General features: G+C 37.6%; 1 protein-coding gene across 2 annotated transcripts in view; it reads left to right on the top strand.

The window, feature by feature from the left end:
- Window positions 1-21,847, top strand: part of MAEL (maelstrom spermatogenic transposon silencer) — a 53,775-nt gene that overhangs the window by 20,134 nt on the left and 11,794 nt on the right. For both annotated transcript variants that reach the window (XM_068966016.1, XM_068966015.1), the window contains 3 exons: window positions 4,321-4,445; window positions 5,191-5,245; window positions 5,365-5,506. In XM_068966016.1, coding sequence (XP_068822117.1) covers window positions 4,321-4,445; window positions 5,191-5,245; window positions 5,365-5,506 — 322 coding nt within the window. The remainder of the gene's footprint in view (window positions 1-4,320; window positions 4,446-5,190; window positions 5,246-5,364; window positions 5,507-21,847) is intronic.

The raw sequence follows: 21,847 nt of genomic DNA, 5'->3' as shown, positions 1-21,847 counted from the left end.
CAGGGTCATCATCATCATCTTTCTAAATTCCATATATATGTGTTAGTATACTGTATTGGTGTTTTTCTTTCTGGCTTACTTCACTCTGTATACGGCTCCAGTTTCATCCATCTCAACAGAACTGATTCAAATGTATTCTTTTTAATGGCTGAGTAATATTCCATTGTGTATATGTACCACAGCTTTCTTATCCATTCATCTGCTGATGGACATCTAGGTTGTTTCCATGTCCTGGCTATTATAAACAGTGCTGCAATGAACATTGGGGTACACGTGTCTCTTTCAATTCTGGTTTCCTCGGTGTGTATGCCCAGCAGTGGGATTGCTGGGTCATAAGGCAGTTCTATTTTGAGTATATTTAAATCTTTGAATCATTTTGAAAAGAACTGACAGCTTCATGATGTTCTTTATGTTTACACATTTTTGACCAGAGACATATTAATGCCACTGGCGTTAGTTTCTGCAAAAATTCCCCAGTTAGAAATGTTTTAATATAGAGCTACTCTTATTTTTTAAATGTGTAGTTCTTTATAATAAAGTCTTAATTTTCTCTATAATCTTTATCTTATTAGCTATAGCTTATCATTTTTCTTGCTAATTATATGTAATAGATCTCAATTATATTTTTTCTCAGCAATAAAATTAATTTTATTTAAAAATTATTCTCTTTAGTATTTTTTAAATTGAATCAAAATTATATTTTCTACTTGTTTATTTTTTGTTTTGGTTTTATCCCACCTTTGCTAAACTCTGAGGTTTTTAGAAAGTTCCTTATATTTGTGAAATGACCTCTTCTAATCTGTATCTTTTATTTAAAACATCTAAAACCTGTTTGTCCTAGTGTGCTGGCTGTGAAGATTCTAATCTTTCACCAGTGAGTATTCTGTTTGCTGTAGTTTTTCTCTGTCTTTTAGTTTTGGTATATACTCTTTATCAGGATAAAGAAGTTCCCTTTTGTTCCCAGTTTCACTAGAGGTATCAGTTGCATATTTTAATGAATACTCTTTCTGGATATCAGATGATTTGTGTCTTTTGTTTATATGGTGATTTACTAATCTTAAAAACTAACCTTACATTCCACAAACAAACCCAGCATTTTCACTATATAACAAATAATTTGCTGGATTCGATTTGCTAATATGGGTTGATCAAAAAGTTCCTTTGGTTTTTAAAAAGTAAAAATAAGGGACATGTTTTTCATTTTCACCAAGAGCTTTATTAAGCAGTGATTCACCATTTTTTTCCCACTAATTTCTACCATTTTTCAGCAACTTCATAATTCCATTTTCCCAAAACTTTTTACCTTTTAGAACAAAAAATTGTTCCAGGTGCCTTTTACACCAGGGAATTGGAATTTTTTTCTTTAAAAGAAGTTTGTAAAGATCAAAATAAATGGGAATTTGAAGGTGCAATGTCTAGTGAGTATGGTGGATGAATCAGAACTTCCCAGCCAAGCTTTAACAGCTTTTGCCTGGTCATCAAAGAAACATGCAAACTTGTGTTATCCTGATGGAAGATTATGTTTTCTTTTGGCTAATTCCAGATGCTTTTCATTGAGTGCTGCTTTCAGTTGGTCTAATTGGGAGTAGTAATTATTGGAATGAATCATTTCGTTTTCCAGAAGCAGCTCATCCCTTCCAGTCCCACCATGTACACACCATCACCTTCTTTGGATGAAAATTGGCCTTTAATGTGGTTGGTGGTGGTTCATTTTGCTTGCCCCATGATATCTTCCGCTTACATTATTGTACTGTATCTGCTTTTTATCACCCATCATAATTTATTCTGAAAACGAAATGTTTTTGTTATGTTTTAAGTAGAGAATTGCATTCAGAAATATGATCAAGAAGGTTGTTTTTTTCCCCCTTATGTGCAGCCCAAACATATTTAATAAAAGCAGTTACCATAGTGCTTTGATTTTCAGTGGTTGAATTGGATATTTTGAGTATGTCACTTATGTCCCATGTGGAATAAAGTTCATTGTTCTCAATGCCTCAGTTTGATTGCTGTCACCTTCACCTGGTCTGCCCAACCATGGAGCATTGTCCAGCAGGAAATCTCTACCATGAAACTAGGCAAACCACTTTTGACATATTTGATCAGTCACAATACCTTTTCTATATACTTCACAAATCTTTCTTTGCACTTTAGTTGCATTTTTACCTTGAAATAATAAAGCATATTATTCTGAAAATGTGGCTTTTTTTCCTTCCATCTTCAATATTAAAATGGCTTCACAAAAATTCAGCAGCTTTGGTAAACTTTTTAAAATGCACACTGATATGACAACTGTTACGATACAATGCAACAAAACTGTTTTGAATGAAGTTAAAGACACCTAAGCACTACCAGAGCCATTTTACAGAAAAACCAAACTTTTTGGACAACCCAGTAGTTTGTTTTAGGGTTTTTGCATTCATGTTAAACCTGAGGTTAATCTTTATTTTGTCATCAAGGCTGTTTTGCCATTCTAAAATGGTTTGGGGAATGTATTTTGAGTTTTTGAGTCTACGTGTGTTCTTTTTTATGGTTCTGTTTAAGTTATCAGTAATTTTATTTCCTTGAACATAAGAAGCCTTGTTTTTTAAAGCTTTATGTTTGTTAACTCTGTTATGGGGATCTTCTTTTTTTGGATATATTTTTGTAGTCTGTTTATCTTGATGCTCAGTCACGTATTCAGCTCTCTTAATATGTCTGGTCATTTTTGAGTGCTGAACAGTAGCTGTAACTTGGCACACATGCAAAGAAATCATCAGTAAAGTTTCTAATGGGCTTCACAGCATAAACAGTGGAGGCCAGAAGACAATTGAGTGGTTTTTTAATTTATAAATTTTTATATATACACAAGTAATTCTGGAGTAATATTTTAAATTCTTACTAGCTCTAGGTCTGTTGAAATCTCAGTTTCTCAGTCTCTGTATCTCTTCTAGGTTTGGTAAATGCCCAAATAACCAACAAACCCAAATGCCAGATTCAGCTCTCTAGGATTTCTTCATTTTAAGATTTTGGACTTACAGTTCCTCTCTTCATTTATGTCTCTGCAGTGCCTTCAAGCAGGTGTTTGATGTGTGCCATCTTTTCCTTAGTCTTTCATTATCAGAACTTAAACTCTCCCTGTATTATCTTTTTAATTGGCTACACGGCGCTGCTTGAAGGATTGAAGCCAGGGCCCCAGCAGTGAAAGGCTGAGTCCTCATCACTAGACCACCAGAGAGTTCCTAGCATTCTTTTTCTTAATAGTTTCCAATTGTATGTTGAAATTCGTAATTTGATCTCATCAAACAATAAGCATGATTATTTTTTTTTTCTTTTTTTTTTAAATTTTTTTAAATTTAATTTTAAAATCTTTAATTCTTACATGTGTTCCCAAACATGAACCCCCCTCCCACCTCCCTCCCCATAACATCTCTGTGGGTCATCCCCATGCACCAGCCCCAAGCAAGCATGATTATTTAAAATCTGTGTTCAGAAACTTCAGCTTCTGGACTCGATTTTGTCTTTCAACTTTGTCTTGGTTTTCACTCTTTGATGTGTGTGTACCTGGTTTATTCATATAGATTATCTGGAAAAAAAAATGGTTTAAGGTAGTTTGAGGTTGATATTTCTCTTCTAGAAAGGATTTATGATTGCTTTTTCTAGACACCAGGGGTCTCACAAACCAGGCCCCCAAAGCTGTCTGAAACACACTTCTTAGCCAGTCAACTTCCTCTTAAGGAATTAGCAAATGACTCCAGGGTAAAAACTGCCTCCAGAATTAGGCTGACCTCTCTGACTTCTTTGCATTTTGATCACCTCTCTTTGCATTTGATCACCTCTGTGGCTTATTTTGCTTTTGACCTAATAATCCCTTGCTACTGTAGCTGTTTTCGATATCTTAAATTTTTGTGGGAAGTTGTATTACTTTGTCTGTATTTTACTGAAAGTGGAAATACCATTTTACAACCTTCTAAAAACCAATCATTACTATCGAGTCTCCAGCCTTTCTAATAAAATATTGATGAACGGCGGCATAGAAATGGTGAAAACACTGCTGCTTTCACTTAACAAGCCTGGGCTTGAGTCCTGACTCCACTGTTCACCAGCTGTTAATTTATTGTTAACTTCTGTGATTCTCAGTTCTCTCTTCTCTAATATGTATATTACCTATTTTATAACATTATGGGATAAAATGTGTAAAGTACCTGAGCACAACCAGACTTGATACAAGTACTTAAATACAAGTTATCCACTACTCCTTCCTATACCCATCCTTCTATACCTAATCCATAACGTTTGTCTTGGTCAAATTTTAACTCCTACCTACCTTTTTATTTCCTTCAGGTGATTCTAGTCACAAGATTCCTATTTCACACTTTGAATCTGGGCATGACCAAGCAACTGTGTTACAAAATCTTTATAGATTCATTCATCCAAACCCAGGGAACTGGCCACCTATCTACTGCAAGGTAATTTCAACATAAGAATTTCTTTTAAAGTCATCTACTTAGAAAACAGAAGAGCCATGAAAGATACCCAGAGAAAGAACTTTTGCCTATGTCTTAACTGTGTATTAAAATATGTTCATTTTTAGTTGCTTTGAATGTAATTAGGTATGTATAATGCCTTTTCTTCTACATTTCTCTAATATTGGAGGGATTTTGAAGACTGCAGTAACTGAATATATTTCACCTTTGGTAGATTTCATGTTTATAGTTCCTCCTTCTGAAATACCTTCAATATCTTTTTACCCTGAAGGACGGATTTCTAGTTGGTACACCTGTCACTTCCAGGCAAGAGTACCATTTATTCAGAACTATTTTTGTAGTAATTCCTTGATCTTCTTTATGTAATTTTATTCTTTGTTTTGTGTAAATTCTTTCAGGTTCAGTGTAGTAGAATTGGCTTTTAACCTTACTGTTTTATTAATAAAACAGTAAAAATCAAACATTTCTAACCATGAACACAAATCTCACTTGCCGTTCATAAAGTCTATTAACAATGCTTTATGAACATAACTGATTATTATTAGCAGTATTTTCTAGTATATGTTACCCTTTTTTTTTTTTCAACCGTTCTCATTTAGTTTTCATGGACTCTCCAGCCTTTCCCTTCCCCTTACCCATCCTCCCTCCCACAGTTTGAAAGGGCCTTATTAATTGCAAGTAACAGAGGATAGAAGAAAATACAAGTAAAATTTTTTCCCTTCTCTAGTCTGATGATAGAGCCAGAGTCAACTGGTGTTTGAAGCATATGGCAAAGTCATCAGGTAAGTTACACTGGGTCACTGCTCAAATGTATTTTAGTATCTGTGTTTCCATTTTGATGTACATGTTCTGTGTTCCTGAATTCACTAATTTTATGTTTGTTTTTATTTACCAATGGAAGAAATCAGACAAGATCTAGAACTTCTCACAGTAGAGGATCTTGTAGTAGGGATCTACCAGCAAAAATTTCTGAAAGAGCCTTCTAAGACCTGGGTTCGGAGCTTCCTAGAGGTGGCCATGTGGGATTATTCTAGCAACACAAGGTACTTATGTGATTTTATGATGATAATACTGACTTTTTTCTGAACTGAGAAATACAGTAGGATTAGTTTGTGCCTTTTAAAGCATGATTTGCCTATGAAACTTTGGAATCATTGTATTTCCTTGAATATAAGGGTTCACTGATTATAAGATACATTGTTACTTTATCACTAAATGCAAAAAACAAAATACCAAATAAAATGACAGTGTTTATTCATTTAGAGTGTCCGTATTGATGAAAGTATATAGTATCTATTTAAATAAATACTCTGTTACATAGTCTTCTTATAAGAAATATGAAAATAAAAAGTATTTTTTATTTTGATATTTTAGGCTTACAGAACATTTGGAGGACTCTAGTACAAGGAAATTGTATATACCATTCTCAGATTCTAATTGTTAATATTTTAATATGTTTATAAATATAAACACTTTCTTTTCCTCAACCACTTAAGAGTGAGTTGCCCTTTCACCCTGAATATCAGAAATGTCGGTAAGAACAGGTACATGTGTGTTGCCACAATACAGTTATCAAAACAGTATATTACCATTGCTACAGTCATTTCAGTTCAGTCCCTCAGTTGTGTCCAACTCTCTGCGACCCCATGAACCGCAGCACGCCAGGCCTCCCTGTCCATCACCAACTCCCGGAATTTACCCAAACTCATGTCCGTCGAGTTGGTGATGCCATCCAGCCATCTCATTCTCTGTCATCCCCTTCTCCTCCTGTGCCCAATCCCTCCCAGCATCAGGGTCTTTTCCAGTGAGTCAGCTCTTTGCAGGAGGTGGCCAAAGTATTGGAGTTTCAGTTTCAGCATTAGTCCTTCCAGTGGACACTCAGGACTGATATTTAGGATGGACTGGTTGGATCTCCTTGCAGTCCAAGGGACTCTCAAGAGTCTTCTCCAACACCACAGTTCAAAAGCATCAATTCTTCGGCACTCAGCTTTCTTTACAGTCCAACTCTCACATCCATACGTGACCACTGGAAAAACCATAGCCTTGACTAGATGGAACTTTGTTGGCAAAGTAATCTCTTTGCTTTTTAACATGCTGTCTAGGTTGGTCATAACTTTCCTTCCAAGGAGTAAGTGTCTTTTAATTTCATGCCTGCAATCACCATCTGCAGTGATTTTGGAGCCCCCTAAAATAAAGTCTGACACGGTTTCCACTGTTTCCCCATCTAAGTGATGGGACCAGATGCCATGATCTTAGTTTTCTGAATGTTGAGCTTTAAGCCAAGTTTTTCTCTCTCCTCTTTCACTTTCATCTAGAGGCTCTTTAGTCCCTCTTCACTTTCTGCCATAAGGGTGGTGTCATCTGCATATCTGAGGTTATTGATATTTCTCCTGGCAATCTTGATTCTGGCTTGTGCTTCTTCCAGCCCAGCGTTTCTCATGAGGTACTCTGCATAGAAGTTCAATAAGCAGGGTGACAATATACAGCCTTGACGTACTCCTTTTCCTATTTGGAACCAGTCTGTTGTTCCATGTCCAGTTCTAACTGTTGCTTCCTGACCTGCATATAGGTTTCTCAAGAGGCAGGTCAGGTGGTCTGGTAGTCCCATTTCTTTCAGAATCTTCCACAGTTTATTGTGATCCACACAGTCAAAGGCTTTGGCATAGTCAATAAAGCAGAAATAGATGTTTTTCTGGAACTCTCTTGCTTTTTCCATGATCCAGTGGATGTTGGCAATTTGATCTCTGATTCCTTTGCCTTTTCTAAAACCAGCTTGAACATCTGGAAGTTCATCTGGAAGTTCACAGTTCATGTATTGCTGAAGCCTGGTTCAGAGAATTTTGAGCATTACTTTCCTAGCATGTGAGATGAGTGCAGTTGTGTGGTAGTTTGAGCATTCTTTGGCATTGCCTTTCTTTGGGATTGGAATGAAAACTGACCTTTTCCAGTCCTGTGGCCACTGCTGAGTTTTCCAAATTTGCTGGCATATTGAGTGCAGCGCTTTCACAGCATCATCTTTCAGGATTTGAAACAGCTCAGCTGGAATTCCATCACCTCCACTAGCTTTGTTCGTAGTGATGCTTTCCAAGGCCCACTTGACTTCACATTCCAGAATGTTTGGCTCTAGGTGAGTGATCACACTGTCGTGATTATCTGGGTCATGAAGATCTTTTCTGTACAATTCTTCTGTGTATTCTTGCCACCTCTCCTTAATATCTTCTGCTTCTGTTAGGTCCATACCATTTCTCTCCTTTATCGAGCCCATCTTTGCATGAAATGTTCCCTTGGTATCTCTAATTTTCTTCAAGAGATCTCTAGTCTTTGCCATTCTGTTGTTTTCCTCTATTTCTTTGCATTGATCACTGAGGAAGGCTTTCTTATCTCTCCTTGCTGTTCTTTGGAACTCTGCATTCAGATGCTTGTATCTTTCCTTTTCTCCTCTGCTTTTCACTTCTCTTCTTTTCACAGCTATTTGTAAGGCCTCCCCAGACAGCCAGTTTGCTTTTTTGCATTTCTTTTCCATGGGGATGGTCTTGATCCCTGTCGCCTGTACAATGTCACGAACTTCATTCCATAGTTCTTCAGGCACTCTATCAGATCCATTCCCTTAAATCTATTTCTCACTTCCACTGTATAATCATAAGGGATTTGATTTAGGTCATACCTGAATGGCCTAGTGGTTTTCCCTACTTTCTTCAATTTCAGTCTGAATTTGGTAATAAGGAGTTCATGATCTGAGTCACAGTCAGCTCCTGGTCTTGTTTTTGCTGACTGTATAGACCTTCTCCATCTTTGGCTGCAAAGAATATAATCAATCTGATTTCGGTGTTGACCATCTGGTGATGTCCATGTGTAGAGTCTTCTCTTGTGTTGTTGGAAGAGGGTATTTGCTATGACCAGTGCATTCTCTTGGCAAAACTCTATTAGCCTTTCCCCTGCTTCATTCCATACTCCAAGGCCAAATTTGCCTGTTACCCCAGTGTTTCTTGACTTCCTACTTTTGCATTCCAGTCCCCTATAATGAAAAGGACGTCTCTTTTGGGTGTTAGTTCTAAAAGGCTTTGTAGGTCTTCATAGAACCATTCAACTTCAGCGTCCTCAGCATTACTGGTTGGGGCATAGGCTTTGCCTTGGAGCCGAACAGAGATCATTCTGTCGTTTTTGAGATTGCATCCAAGTACTGCATTTCGGACTCTTTTGTTGACCATGATGGCTACTCCATTTCTTCTAAGGGATTCATGCCCACAGTAGTAGATATAATGATCATGAGTTAAATCCACCCATTCCAGTCCATCTTCGTTCGCTGATTTCTAGAATGTCGATGTTCACTCTTTCCATGTCCTATTTGACCACTTTCAATTTGCCTTGATTCATGGACCTGACGTTCCAGGTTCCTATGCAGTATTGCTCTTTACAGCATTGGACCTTGCTTCTATCACCAGTCCCATCCACAGCTGGGTATTGTTTTTGCTTTGGCTCCATCCCTTCATTCTTTCTGGACTTATATCTCAACTGATCTCCAGTATCATATTGGGCACTTACCAACCTGGGGAATTCGTCTTTCAGTATCCTATCATTTTGCCTTTTCATACTCTTCATGGGGTTCTCAAGGCAAGAATACTGAAGTTGTTTGCCATTCCCTTCTCCAGTGGACGACATTCTCAGACCTCTCCACCATGACCTGCCCATCTTGGGTGGCCCCACACGGCATGGCTTGGTTGCATTGAGTTAGACAAGGCTGTGGTCTGTGTGATCAATACTGTTGTCTAATCTGAAGGCTATATTCATATTTTGCTAGTTCTAATAATGTCTTCTGTAGCAAAAAATAAACACCTGGGGTCCAACCCAGGATGACATGTTACCTTTAGTTATGATGTCTCTTTAGGATCCTTTTAGCCTGGAATTATTCATCGATCTTTGACTTTGGTGGTCTTGACCTTTTTGAAGAGTGCAGGCCAGTCACTTTGTAAAATTTTTCTCAGGTTGAGTTTGCTTATATTTTCTCGTGGTTAGATTGCAGTTGTGTGTGTGTGTGTAATTATGTTTAATTGAAAGATAATTGATTTACAGTATTGTGTTGGTTTCTACCAAACATCAACATGAATGAACTATATATGTATATATGTCCCCTCCCTCTTGAACCTGCCTCCCTTCTCTCTCCCCGTCCTACCGGTCTAGGTTGTTACGGAGCCTCCATTTGAGTTCCCTGAGTCGTACAGCAAATCCCCGTTGGCTATCTGTTTTATATACTGTGATGTATATTTCCATGTCACTCTCTCCATGTATCCACTCTCCCCTTCCCCCCCTTCCTCCATTGCATAAGTCTGTTCTCTGTGTCTGTGTCTTCATTGCTTCCCTGCAGGTAATTTCATCGGTATGAGGCTGTGTATTTCTAGCAAGAGTACCTCAAAAGTGATGTCTCTTCTCAGATGTGTCAGATATGGAGGCATCTGATTTTAATCTCATTACTTATAACTTTGATCACTTGCTTAAGGTAATGTCTGCCAAATTTTTCCATTGAAAAGTTATTCATTTTCACTGTACAATTAATATTCTGTTGGGAGAGTCTTTGAAATTTGGTAGATTATCTATTCTTTAATATTTAATCTGCTAGCTTATCATCTGCTAGTCAGTTATGACTATATTTGTGAAATGGTGGTGCTCTAATTTGGTTGTTGTTTCTACATTTATTATTAAAGGAGCTTTTCCTTTTTGCTGACTTTTTTTTTATTTATGACTATGGATTTACATATTCCTAGTATCTTATTCAGTGAGCTGTAATGTCTTATTAACTTATTTTTTGCTCAGATTGGTTTCTTTATAGCCAGTGGTTTCTTTGTTGTTCGGAGTTTGAGTTTTGTTATTGTCAAATTTTACAATGCTGCCTCCTCCTTTGAGTGTTTCTTTGCTTTTCCAGCTCCAATTATTCCAGGTTCATCTTTTACTTTCCCTTCTTTAGCTTTAAATTAGCCCTTTATCCAAGGAACCCTGATTCTGATTAATGGAGGAGAGTATTTAGGAGATAGAATCTGGGTCCTAGGTTTCATTCCTACTAGAATCTTCGGTTCTAGCTCTCCTTAGTGGCGAGAGCTAGGAAATATATGTATGTGTACTACCCTTGCTACACATTTTTAAGTGGCTAGACTCACCTGCCGACTCCGTCCTCCCTTTCCTCCTCCCTCTCTGTCTTCATCTCATCCTGAGTTCATACATAAACCTGCAATTGCCATTTAAAACCATAGAGTTCTCTAGTTTTCCATTTTTGTATTGCTTTTCTGCATGGAAAAACCTGGTGCTCAACAGAATGTATTAGGTTGTTGTAAAATTAAGTGATACCACCATTTAAAAAAAGACTTAACAGTTTAGAATCTTTTTTTCAGTTTTGTTAGTCAGAGATTAGTCAAAAAGTTATTGGTGAGGGACTGGTGGTCCTGTGGTTAAGACCTCATGCTCCACCACAAGGGGCACGGGTTTGATTTCTGGTCAGGAAGCTAAGATCCCTCAGGCTGCAGGATATGGAAAAAAGAACTATTGGAATTTGTTCTTTTTTTTCTCCTTCACTGTGGTTAAATTATTCATTTGAAATAGTTTATTTGCTTGCTTTATTCCAGTTTGGTTTTGCCCATATTTGTTGGTTTATTACATTTTGAATGTGTAGTACATTAGGACAGTTCAAACAAAACAGTTCAGTCTAGTTCTGTAAAATTTCTTTAAAATGTTAGTCACTCGGTCATGTCTGACTCTTTGTGACCCTGGGGACTGCAGCCCACCAGGCTCCTCTGTCTTTGGGATTCTTCAGGCAAGAATACTAGAGTTGGTAGCCATTCCCTTCTCCAGGGGATCTTCCTGACCCAGGGATCAAACCTGGGTCTCCTGCATTGCAGGCAGATTCTTTACATTCTGAGCCACCAGGGAAGTTCTGTAAAGTTCGTTGGATTGCATTAAATTCATAAACTAACTGGAGAACTGAAATCTTTATATATGAATTCTGTCCAAGGACAGGAGATGTCTTTCCATTGTTCAGATCTATGTTTGGGTCTTTCAAGTTTGTTTTAAAATTTTTCTCACATAGATTGTGCCTATCTGAGTCTGGTGAGTTTTTGTGGGGTGATAACTTTGTTTATTCTATGCAAGTTGACTTGATTAGACTTTCTAACTTTAATTGCATCAGTTTTGGTAATCTGTACTTCCCTAGGAAATGATTCATTTTATATAGGTTTCCAGACTTATTTAAGTCTGCAAACTAAGTCTCTTATAATTAAAAATTCCTTGTTTCATTGATTTCTTATGTATTTGTGCTTCTGCTTTCCCCTTCTAAATCATACCTCGTGCATTGTCTTTTTTTTTTTTTTAAGCGGCAGGATTTCAGTTTATTAGACCTACTAATGTTTTGTTCTCTTCCTCATTCATTTCTGTTTTTGTATTCTTGGTACTTTGTGATTCTTTGTTTAGATTTGTGAGCTCAGTGTTAACCTTTTTGATTTTTTAATTGATAAGTGTTTAGTGGAGTGAATTTTCTCAGACATTGCTTTCAGTGCATCCCATAAGTTGTTGACATAGCATTTTGTCTTTTTTTTTAAAAATTCTGTAGTTCTAGCTCTCTTTAACCAAAGAGTTACTATGAGGCTTTTAAATGTCCAGATGGAAAGAAAGCCTTTCTGATTTTTTGTTAGTAAATTTTAGTGTCTTTGCATTTTGTTCAGAGTATTGTTTATAACATTTCTACGTTATGAAAGCTACCAGAGTTTTGCAAATTAAATAATCAATTTTGGACTGTTTTGTGGATAGAACAATATGTATTTGGCAGGGTGCAACTTTTGACAAATACCCATAAGCTCTACATTATTATGTCATTTAAGCTGCATTACCTCTTTATGTTTTTTATCTGCTTGATCTGTTTTATATTGAAAATGGGGTGGTCTCGTTTCTCTTCTTTATGTCTGTGTCTTAGGACATCTCCTATAGTTATAAATGGTTGCTGTGTTATTTGACGCCTTTACAGAAAACGTTTGCTGAATCTTGATATAGTAGATTGATCAAGGGCTCTTGGGAATGACAGTAACTGTGTTCTTGCGTGCTTAAAACTTTTTCCATTGGTTTGCATTTTATTTCCTTGAGTTTTTAAAAGATACAGCTGTACTGTATTGCTTTATGTTGTTTTTTAGAAGTTTGGTCATTAAATTCTCTTGATTTTTTTTAAATCTTTTTTGCCTGGAGACCTTAAGAATGATTTTTTTCATCTTTAAACTCTAATAGTTTTTTAAGAAATTTATTTATTCATTCATTTATTTTTTCTTGTGCTGGGTCTTTATTGCTGTGCGTGGGTTTTCCCTAGTTGTGGTGCACAGGCTTCTCACTGTGGTGGCTTCTCTTGTTGCGGAGCATGGGCTCTAGGGTGAGTGGGCCTCGGTAGTTGAGGCCCATGAGCTTAGTTGCCCCACCACATATGGACTCTTCCTGGACAGAGACTGAACCTATGTCTCCTGCTTTGGCAGGTGGATTCTCCATCAGTGTTCCAGCAGGGAAGTCCTAAGATCTAAGTTTCACTGGGATATTTCTCTGAGTTCATTATTGCAGGTCAGTTTTCCAAGCTCTTGCAGAATCAGGTCTTATTTCTGGATATTTTTCTTATATTGTAGTGTAATATTTTTTTCTATTTCATTTTTTTTAAGGATGTCCGATATGTATATGTTCGGTCTATTTTACCTATCTTTCATTATGGTCACTCTTTCTCACCCCTGTTTCATCTTTCATTAATCTCTTATTCTCATGTTAGTTTTCCATTTCCTTTAGTTTTTCACTTCTCATTTGAATCTGTTCTTCCTTAGGTAGTTTGAAATTCAATTATTTTCCTATACGATTTTTCTTTTCTGAGTTTTGTCAACCCTTATGTCTTATTTTTGAAGTTTCTTATTTAGGCCATGTTTTCATATCATCAGGATTTTTGTTTGAGGATATTTAATTCATATATTAATAACAGTTTAGAATGTGTGTGTGGTCGCTAAGTAGTGTCCAACCCTTTGCAACCCCATGGACTGTAACCCTCCAGGCTCCTCTGTCCATGGGATTTCCCAAGCAAAGATACTGGAGTGGGTTGCCATTTCTTTGTACAGGGGATCTTTCTGACCCAGGGATCGCACGTGCATCTCCTGCATTGGGGGTGAAGATTTTTTTGTTTTTTGTTTTTTTTTACTACTGAGCCACCTGCAAAGTCCTTGTTGTCTTATGGTGTTATGTTACAGTTTTCTTCTCCTTTATGTTTTTTTTTTTTTTGGGCGGAGGGGAGTTGGGCATGAGTGAGGGTAGGGAGAGTTATCAATGACTGTGATTCTCGTTTTCTGTTTGCTCCTGCAGTGGCTTTGTGTTGTTCTTGCATTTCTTGGACAGAGGTGGTTATTTCCTGTGGTTTGAAATGTACAGTTTAAATGGTCCCTCTTCTGTCAGTGTAACAAAGTATGGTTTCTTTGAATGCAATGTGGGGGTGTGGTTATGTCTTTACTTTTTTTTTTTCTCTTCTGCTTTCCTTGTTCTGAAAAATATTAAATTTCCCCCCTTTGCTTTTTTACCCCTCACACAATCTCTGAAGGAGTTTTTCCTCTTGCGTTCTGCTGCCCAGAAACATTGCCTTCCAGGCTGCCTTCCAGAGTCTTCAGGCACTTTTAAGTCCCTTTCCTGTAGTCAGTGCTCTGATCTCTCCAGGATTCTGAATATTTATGGGCCTCCTCATTGTGGGAATGATTATGATTTAATCTTGGGCTCTTCATTTCCCTTCTCTCTTCCCTCATGTTTTCTGGGCTCCACTCTCTATATGACGTTATGTAAAGGCTTGGGTGTGAACTTGAGAAATGACTCCATTGGAAATTAAGAGGTGGGTTTTTTTTTTTCCCCTCTATATATAGGTAATTGATGCTTGTGGTCTTATAATGTTCTCTTAGTTATGCTGCAGGCCTGTACTTTGTTTCATTTATTCTTGTTAGGCTTTAAGTTGATGGATGATATATTAGGATATTTAGATTTATGTACCATTGCATCAGCCACTCGCTAAAGTATGCCTAAAATTTCATATCCAGAATCATTGTCTGTGTTGTTATACTTTATTGTCTCTGTGCCATCCAGAGTGGTAGTGCAGCATTTCTTAAAAGATAACTGCACTATTATCTCAGGATTTTCTACCAAGCCAGTGATAGACACCTTTTATGCAGATTTTGATGCTGGTTCTTTCTTGATCTTGTGAGTATCAATGGAAGATTTCAGAGACAAATCAATATTTTCTCAATGGTTTATTGACTAAAATTTTGAGAGATTACAGTTGCTAGATTATCAAGAATAATAAGCAGATATATATGCAAACCAGAAACAGAGTCACAGATACAGAAGGCAAACTAGAGTGGTTACCAAAGGGAAAGAGGGTGGAGGAGGAAGAAATTTAGGAGTATGGGATGGTCAGATTCAAACTAATATATACATAATAGATACATAACAAGGATATACTGTATAGCACAGGGGATTACTGTACCATTATCTAGTAATAACCTGTAATGGAATATAATCTGTGAAAATACCAAATCACTATGCTGTATACCTAAAACTCACACAATATTGTAAATCAACTATACTGCAATAAAAATTAAAATACTACATACGACTGCTCTGAAAAATAAATTTGTACTTGTTTAGGCAATTTCAACTATTTCTAGACTGACCAATAGCAATTGTAGAATACTTTACTTTGTATGTTGCATTTCACCTTCAGTTAAACTGTGAAAAAATCATTTTAGAATTGAAGAAACAGAGTTGAGTCTCATTACATACGGGCTGCAACAGGAATAGTGTAACTTGGGTGTAAGGCATTCTAAGGGCTCTGTGCCATGGGATCCTATTAAAGACAGAACCATTACATAGAACTTTAAGCACTGTAATGATACATTTCTTTGGAAAGGATGGATCTGCCTTTTCCTGAGCTTCATAATATCATATGATTCTGAATACATACATTCAGAAGATTCCAAATAGTATCTTACAAAGGAGTTCTGGTTTTAGTGAACAATAGAAACTGTTGTTAGAATCTGTTAGTTAATATAAGCTGATAAGACTCAGTTCATATAAGCTAGATATGACTCATTTCAAACACTGCTCTTAAACTTCTTAAAGTTTATTAAAATTTGTAATAAATTTTTGATAAATATTGTCTCTACCTCCAGGAGAAATGGGTGAGTTTTATATTGGTGAAATTGAATATAGTTACATAAAAACATTAGCAAGAGTCTTAAACAGGCTGTTAATGACTATCATGTTATTTTGAAGGCTAGAGTATTTATAACTTTTATAAATGCCCCCCACTCTCCTTGCTGCTTCCTGTCATAATTGTCCTTTTAATAATTCACTGTCACCCGCTGACTGAAACAAGGCAGCTTTTATTTAATCAACAAATATTTATTAAGCATGTCCCAGTAAGTGTCCTAGGCACTTACCAAACATACAGTGGTGAGTGAGATTAATATGCTCTCTGCTTTCATGCAGCTCACACTTAAAGAGGGAAAGAGAAACATCCTGTAAATAAAAAAAGAAAACAACAGTGGTTTTAACTGTAATCAGTGATAAGGAAATCAGCAGGGTACTATAGTAGGAAATACTGTGCAGAAAGGTAGCCTGCTTTCTAGAATGTTAAGGAGACTTTTTTGATAATTTAACATTAAAGCTGAGATCTTAAGCAAGAGGAGAGAAGCAGCCTTGCTAAAAATAGAAGGAACAGCATCCTGAGCAGAGGGTTGCAAAGACCTTGAGGTGAAAACTTGGTGTTTACTGAAAGCTGTTAGACAATCTGTGTATGCCACTGGAGAGTTAGTGAGCAAAGGGGAGAATTCATAAGATGAGATTGAAGCAATAAGCAAGGACCATAAAGATAGGGCCTTGTTAGCTAAGGGAAGGAATTTTATCAAATTAGGGAATCAACAGGATTAGCTAAGATTTCTAAAAATTTGTGAGTATTTAATGGATGTATTAGGAAAGGTCAAGAAAGAAGGTATTGAATCTGTAATTATTAGTCATTTCTCTGGTCCATGTAAGAAATGGCTTGAACAAGGATGATGACAGTAAAGTTAGAGCTGAGTAAGTAGCTATCAGATTGGTCGAAATCAGTGGACCTTGCTGATGGGCTGGGTACAGGAAGAGAGGATGAAAAGAGGAAGACCTGAAGACAGTGCACAGGTTTCTAGTGTAGACCTCAGAGCAGAGGAGGAAGTGAAAGAGGAGCAAGTTTAGAATATGTTGAGGCCCTGGTGAGGCAAGTTCTAGAAATAGTATGTAAGCAGCTGGTCGTTCTGGCCTAGAACTCAGTGGAAAAGTTTGGATAATGTCAGCATTCGTTTCACTATATTTCAGGCACTGTTCTGGATACTGAAAATGCAATGAAGAGAGCCAAATCCTCTGCCTAAATGGATCTTACAGGGTATAGATGAGATCATCTAAGCAGAGGATACAGAGAGAAGAGGGCCCAGCACAGAGCCCTCACAAACTCAGACATTTTCAAACTGGGGAGAGATTGACTTTTTGATCTTGTAGAACCTTTCAGCCCACAGTTGCTATCTGTGTAAATCATCATAGCCGATCATCAGTGTTGATGAGGGTTGAAGAGATGAAGAGAAAACCTAGGATTATAGATGCAGTGATCTCACAGATCTCATTGGGGTGCTTGTTGGTGGGGCAGAGATGCTAGCTTGCTTTGGTTCCCTGGGTTATCTCATCCTTTTGGGTTGGGAGTTGTGATCCTCCTGTTGCTGTTGAGGCACTCAGTCGTGTCTAACCCTGCAAACCCACGAACTGCAGCTCTCCAGGCTTCCCTCTCCTTCTGTCTCCCTGTGATCTTCCTGTGTGGACCTTTCTAGGCTTTCCTTCAGTGTCTGATTGTCCTTGGCTCTGTTCACATTTTAGAATGTGGCTGCAAAGATGAATATGTGCTCTGTGTTGTCCACTGGGGACTGTCAACTGACCAAGCTTTGCTAAGGGAAAGCAGACACAGGAGCTGGTTGTAAAGCTGGAGGTGGAATCATAGCTTCCAGAATCCTGAGGGTTTTGCCCTGGTTTCAGCACCCACGCCTGCTGCCTGGTTCTCCAAGAACAGGTCACTTCCGTGCATGGAATCGGGAAGTTAACTGTTCTCTGTGCAGGAGAAGTCCAGTCTCATAGCTTGCCTCTGCTCTCTGGCCAGGGGCATGTCTGTGAGTTCAGAGCTTCTCCAGAGGTCCATAGGTCGGTTAGCATCTGTGCTGCCTATTCCGTGAGTACTGAAGGCTGGGACTTCGTTGGTCTAGGTCCATCAGGCATCACTCCTTCATTTACTTTCTGATCCCCACAGATCTGTTAGACTCTCTTCCTTGGAGGCCTCTTCCTGTTTTCTCCTTTATTGTGGGCATCCACTACTATGACTGTTCGACTTTCATTTTGATAGGGTCTTAAGGGCAAGAGGAGATAAATTTAGGCATCTTGAACCAGAAGCATTCATAGTTTTAAGAGGTGCAGTTTTCTATTTTGACATCACTTTAGAAGCTTTTTTTTTAGTCCAACTTGAGGTTTTGATATTTAACAAATACAACTTTTGTATGTAAGGCATGAGACTAGGTTCTGTAGGAAACAAGGGAAAGAGTAACAGGGTTGCTCTTGCCCTCAGAGTCTCCTGCCTGATAAGAGCAGTAAAGCACATTATGCATGAGTTATATATGATAATTTCTGAAAATCCTTAAAGACTTTCAAGAGATTATGATAAACCGCATGAGGGAGGAATTGCTTCATGTATTTAATATATGAAGTACTTTATAGAATAAATGTTTTATTTGCTTCTTCTGGAAAGATGGATAGAATTTCTGTGAGCAGAAATTTGGGTTAAAGGGAGGACCTTTCCAAAAGAATAACATGACTGAGCAGTGATTCAGGGTTGAAAACATAGAGAGTCTGATTGAGAAAAAACAGTGACAGCTTTGACTAGAGTGGAGGGCATCAGTAACTGTCAGATGACGGTGGTTCCTGGAAAAGGGAAAGGCAGGCCTATCCTTGAGAAGGAGGAAACTTAGCCCTGAAATAAGAGGAACAGAGATCATTGAGACCTTGAGATATCAAGGGAAGAGTCTAAAAGTCCTCTATGCTGCGCATAATTTTAATGGATAAGATAGTTTTGAAACTTTGGGAGTGAGGTGCAGGCCTAACAGACATACTCACTTATGATCCTATGTTATTACTTTAGAGAGGAACTTCATGAAGGAAGCACATTGGAAATGTATTAAAGTTGAAGCTAGATTTGAGGTTGCATAATTCATATTAGTATAACAGTATACAAAGTTTGGATTATTGACAGTTTTTAGAATGAATTGTCCTTTACTAGAAAATACATTCATCTTTTGGGATAATTTGAAGGAAGATCAGTAAGTATAAATAAACCAGATCAAAATAATGTCCTTTTTAACAGTATGATGAGATTTGGAGACATTTTTCCCTGGAGTCAGATTTTTCTGGGGTTTCTGTTTGTTGTAGTTTGTTTTAATATTGGGATACATTATAATATTTTTAATTGCTTTCACTTAAAATATGATCTCCAATGGAAAATGTGTATATTAAGTAGGTGCTCTTGGGAATTAAAATCTGAACGAGGGGCAAAACTAACTGGAAACTTAAACTTTCTTGATTCTGCATGGCCGTGTGAGAACTAGATTTAGTTCTGTTTTGTTTGTTTCTTACTGGAGTATAGTTACTTACAATGCTGAGTTTCATGTGTACAACATGGTGATACAGTTAGAGATACGTGTATCTATTCTTCTTCAGATTCTGTTTCCCATATAAATTATTACAGAGTATTGAGTAGAATTTCCTGTGCTATACAGTAGGTCCTCCTTGGTTCTCTCTCTGATACATAATAGTGTGTATGTGTGAATAGTGTGAATGTATTCTCACATTTTGGGTGTTGTCTTTTTGCCTTGTTTATGACTTCCTTTGCTGTGCAGAAGCTTTTAGGTTTCATTAGGTCCCAGTTCATTTTTGTTTTTATTTTCTTTATGAGGTGGGTCAGAAGAGAGATTGCTGTGATTTTTATGTCAGAGTTGTTCTACCTGTGTTTTCCTCTAATCCTAGCCTTCTAATTTATCCCTCCACCCTCACCTTTCCCCTTAGGTAATTGTAAGTTTATTTTCTAGCTCCGTGTGTCTGTTTTTGTTTTATAAATAAGTACATTTTTAAATTTTTTTCAGATTGCACATATGCTTATATGGGCAAATGTCATATAATATTTGTCTTTCTCTGGCCTGCTTCACTTGATATGATAATATCTAGGCCATCCATGTTACTGCAAATGGCATCATGTCATTCTTTATGGCTGAGTAATATTTCATTGTGTATATATCACATCTTCTTTGTCCATTCCTCTGTTAACGGACATTTAGGTTGCTTCTGTGTCTTGGCTGTTGGAAATAGTGCTTCAGTGAACATTGGGGTACATGTATCTTTCTGAAATATCGTTTTCTCTAGAAACATGCCCAGAAGTGGGATTGTAGGATCGTATAGTAGGTCTGTCTCTAGCGTTTCTAAGGAACCTCCATCCTCTTCTCCAACATGGTTATACCAACTTACATTCCCCACCAACAGTATGAGCGTTCCCTTTTCTCCACCCCTCTCCAGCGTTCATTGTTTGTAGAAGTTTTGATGATGGCCATTCTGACCAGTGTGAGGTGAAACCCCTTCATAGTTTTGCTTTGCATTTCTCCAGTAGTTAGTGATATTGAGCATCTTTTAATGTGTTTGTTAGCCATCTTTATGTCTTCTTTGGAGAACTTTCTGTTTAGGTCTTCTGCCCATTTTTTTTAATTAGGTTGTTTGGTTTTGATACTGAACTTGCAAGAGCTGTTTGATATTTTAAAGATTAATCCCTTGTTGGTTGCTTTGTTTGCAAATATTTTCTCACATTCTGGGTGTTGTCTTTTTGTCTTATTTATGACTTTCTTTGCTGTGCAAAAGCTTTTAGGTTTCATTAGGTCCCAGTTCATTTTTGTTTTTATTTTCTTTATGAGGTGGGTCAGAAGAGAGATTGCTGTGATTTTTATGTCAGAGTTGTTCTACCTGTGTTTTCCTCTGAGTTTTATGATAGTTGGTCTTACATTGAGGTCTTTAATCCATTTTAGTTTATTTTTATATATGATGTTAGAGAATGTTATAATTTCATTTCCTTTACATTCCAGTTTTCCCAGCACCTCTCAATGAAGAGACTATGTTTTTTTCCATTATATATTTTTGTCTCCTTGAGTTCAGTTGCTCAGTTGTGTCTGACCCTTTGTGACCCCATGGACTGCAGCACGCCAGGCCTCCCTGTCTATCACCGACTCCCAGAGTTTACTCGAACTCCTGTACACTGAGTCGGTGATGCCATCCAACCGTCTCATCCTCTGTCGTCTCCTTCTCCTCCTTCCTTCAGTCTTTCCCAGCATCAGGGTCTTTTACGAATGAGTCAGTTCTTCACCCTCAGGTGGCCAAAGTATTGGAGTTTCAGTTTCAGCATCAGTCCTTCCAATGAATATTCAGGACTGATCTCCTTTAGGATGGACTGGTTGGATCTCCTTGCAGTCCAAGGGACTCTCAACAGTCTTCTCCAACACCACAGTTCAAAAGCATCAATTCTTCGGTGCTCAGCTTTCTCTATAGTCCAACTCTCACAACCATACATGACTACTGGAACAACCATAGCATTGGCTAGATGGATCTTTGCTGGCAAAATAATGTCTCTGCTTTTTAATATGCTATCTAGGTTGGTCCTAATTTTTCTTCCAAAGAGCAAGCGTCTTTTAATTTCATGGCTGCAGTCACCATCTACAGTGATTTTAGAGCCCCCCAAAATAAAGTCTTGTCACTGTTTTTACTGTTTTCCCATTTGTTTGCCATGAAATGATGGGACCAGATGCCATGATACTAGTTTTCTGAATGTTGAGTTTTAAGCAAACTTTTTCACTCTCCTCTTTCACTTTCATCAGAGACTGTTCAGTTCCTCCTCTTTGCTCTGCCATAAGGGTGGTGTCATCTGCATATATGAGGTTACTGATTCTTCTCCCTGCAATCTTGATTCCAGCTTGTGCTTCATCCAGTCCAGCGTTTCTCATGATGTACTCTGCATATAAGTTAAACACACAGAGTGACAGTATACAGCCTTGACGTATTCCTTTCCCGATTTGGAACCAATCTGTTCCACGTCCAGTTCTAACTGTTGTTTCTTGACCTGCACTCAGATTTCTTAGAAGGCAGGTTAGGTGGACTGGTACTCCCATCTCTGTAAGAACTTTCCACAGTTTATTGTGTTCCACACAGTCAAAGGCTTTGGCATAGTCAATAAAGCAGAAATAGATGTTTTTCTAGAA

This window comes from Capricornis sumatraensis, chromosome 2, assembly GCF_032405125.1.
Source record: "Capricornis sumatraensis isolate serow.1 chromosome 2, serow.2, whole genome shotgun sequence".
Lineage (NCBI taxonomy): Eukaryota > Metazoa > Chordata > Mammalia > Artiodactyla > Bovidae > Capricornis > Capricornis sumatraensis.
This window is presented reverse-complemented; position numbering and strand designations above follow the sequence as displayed.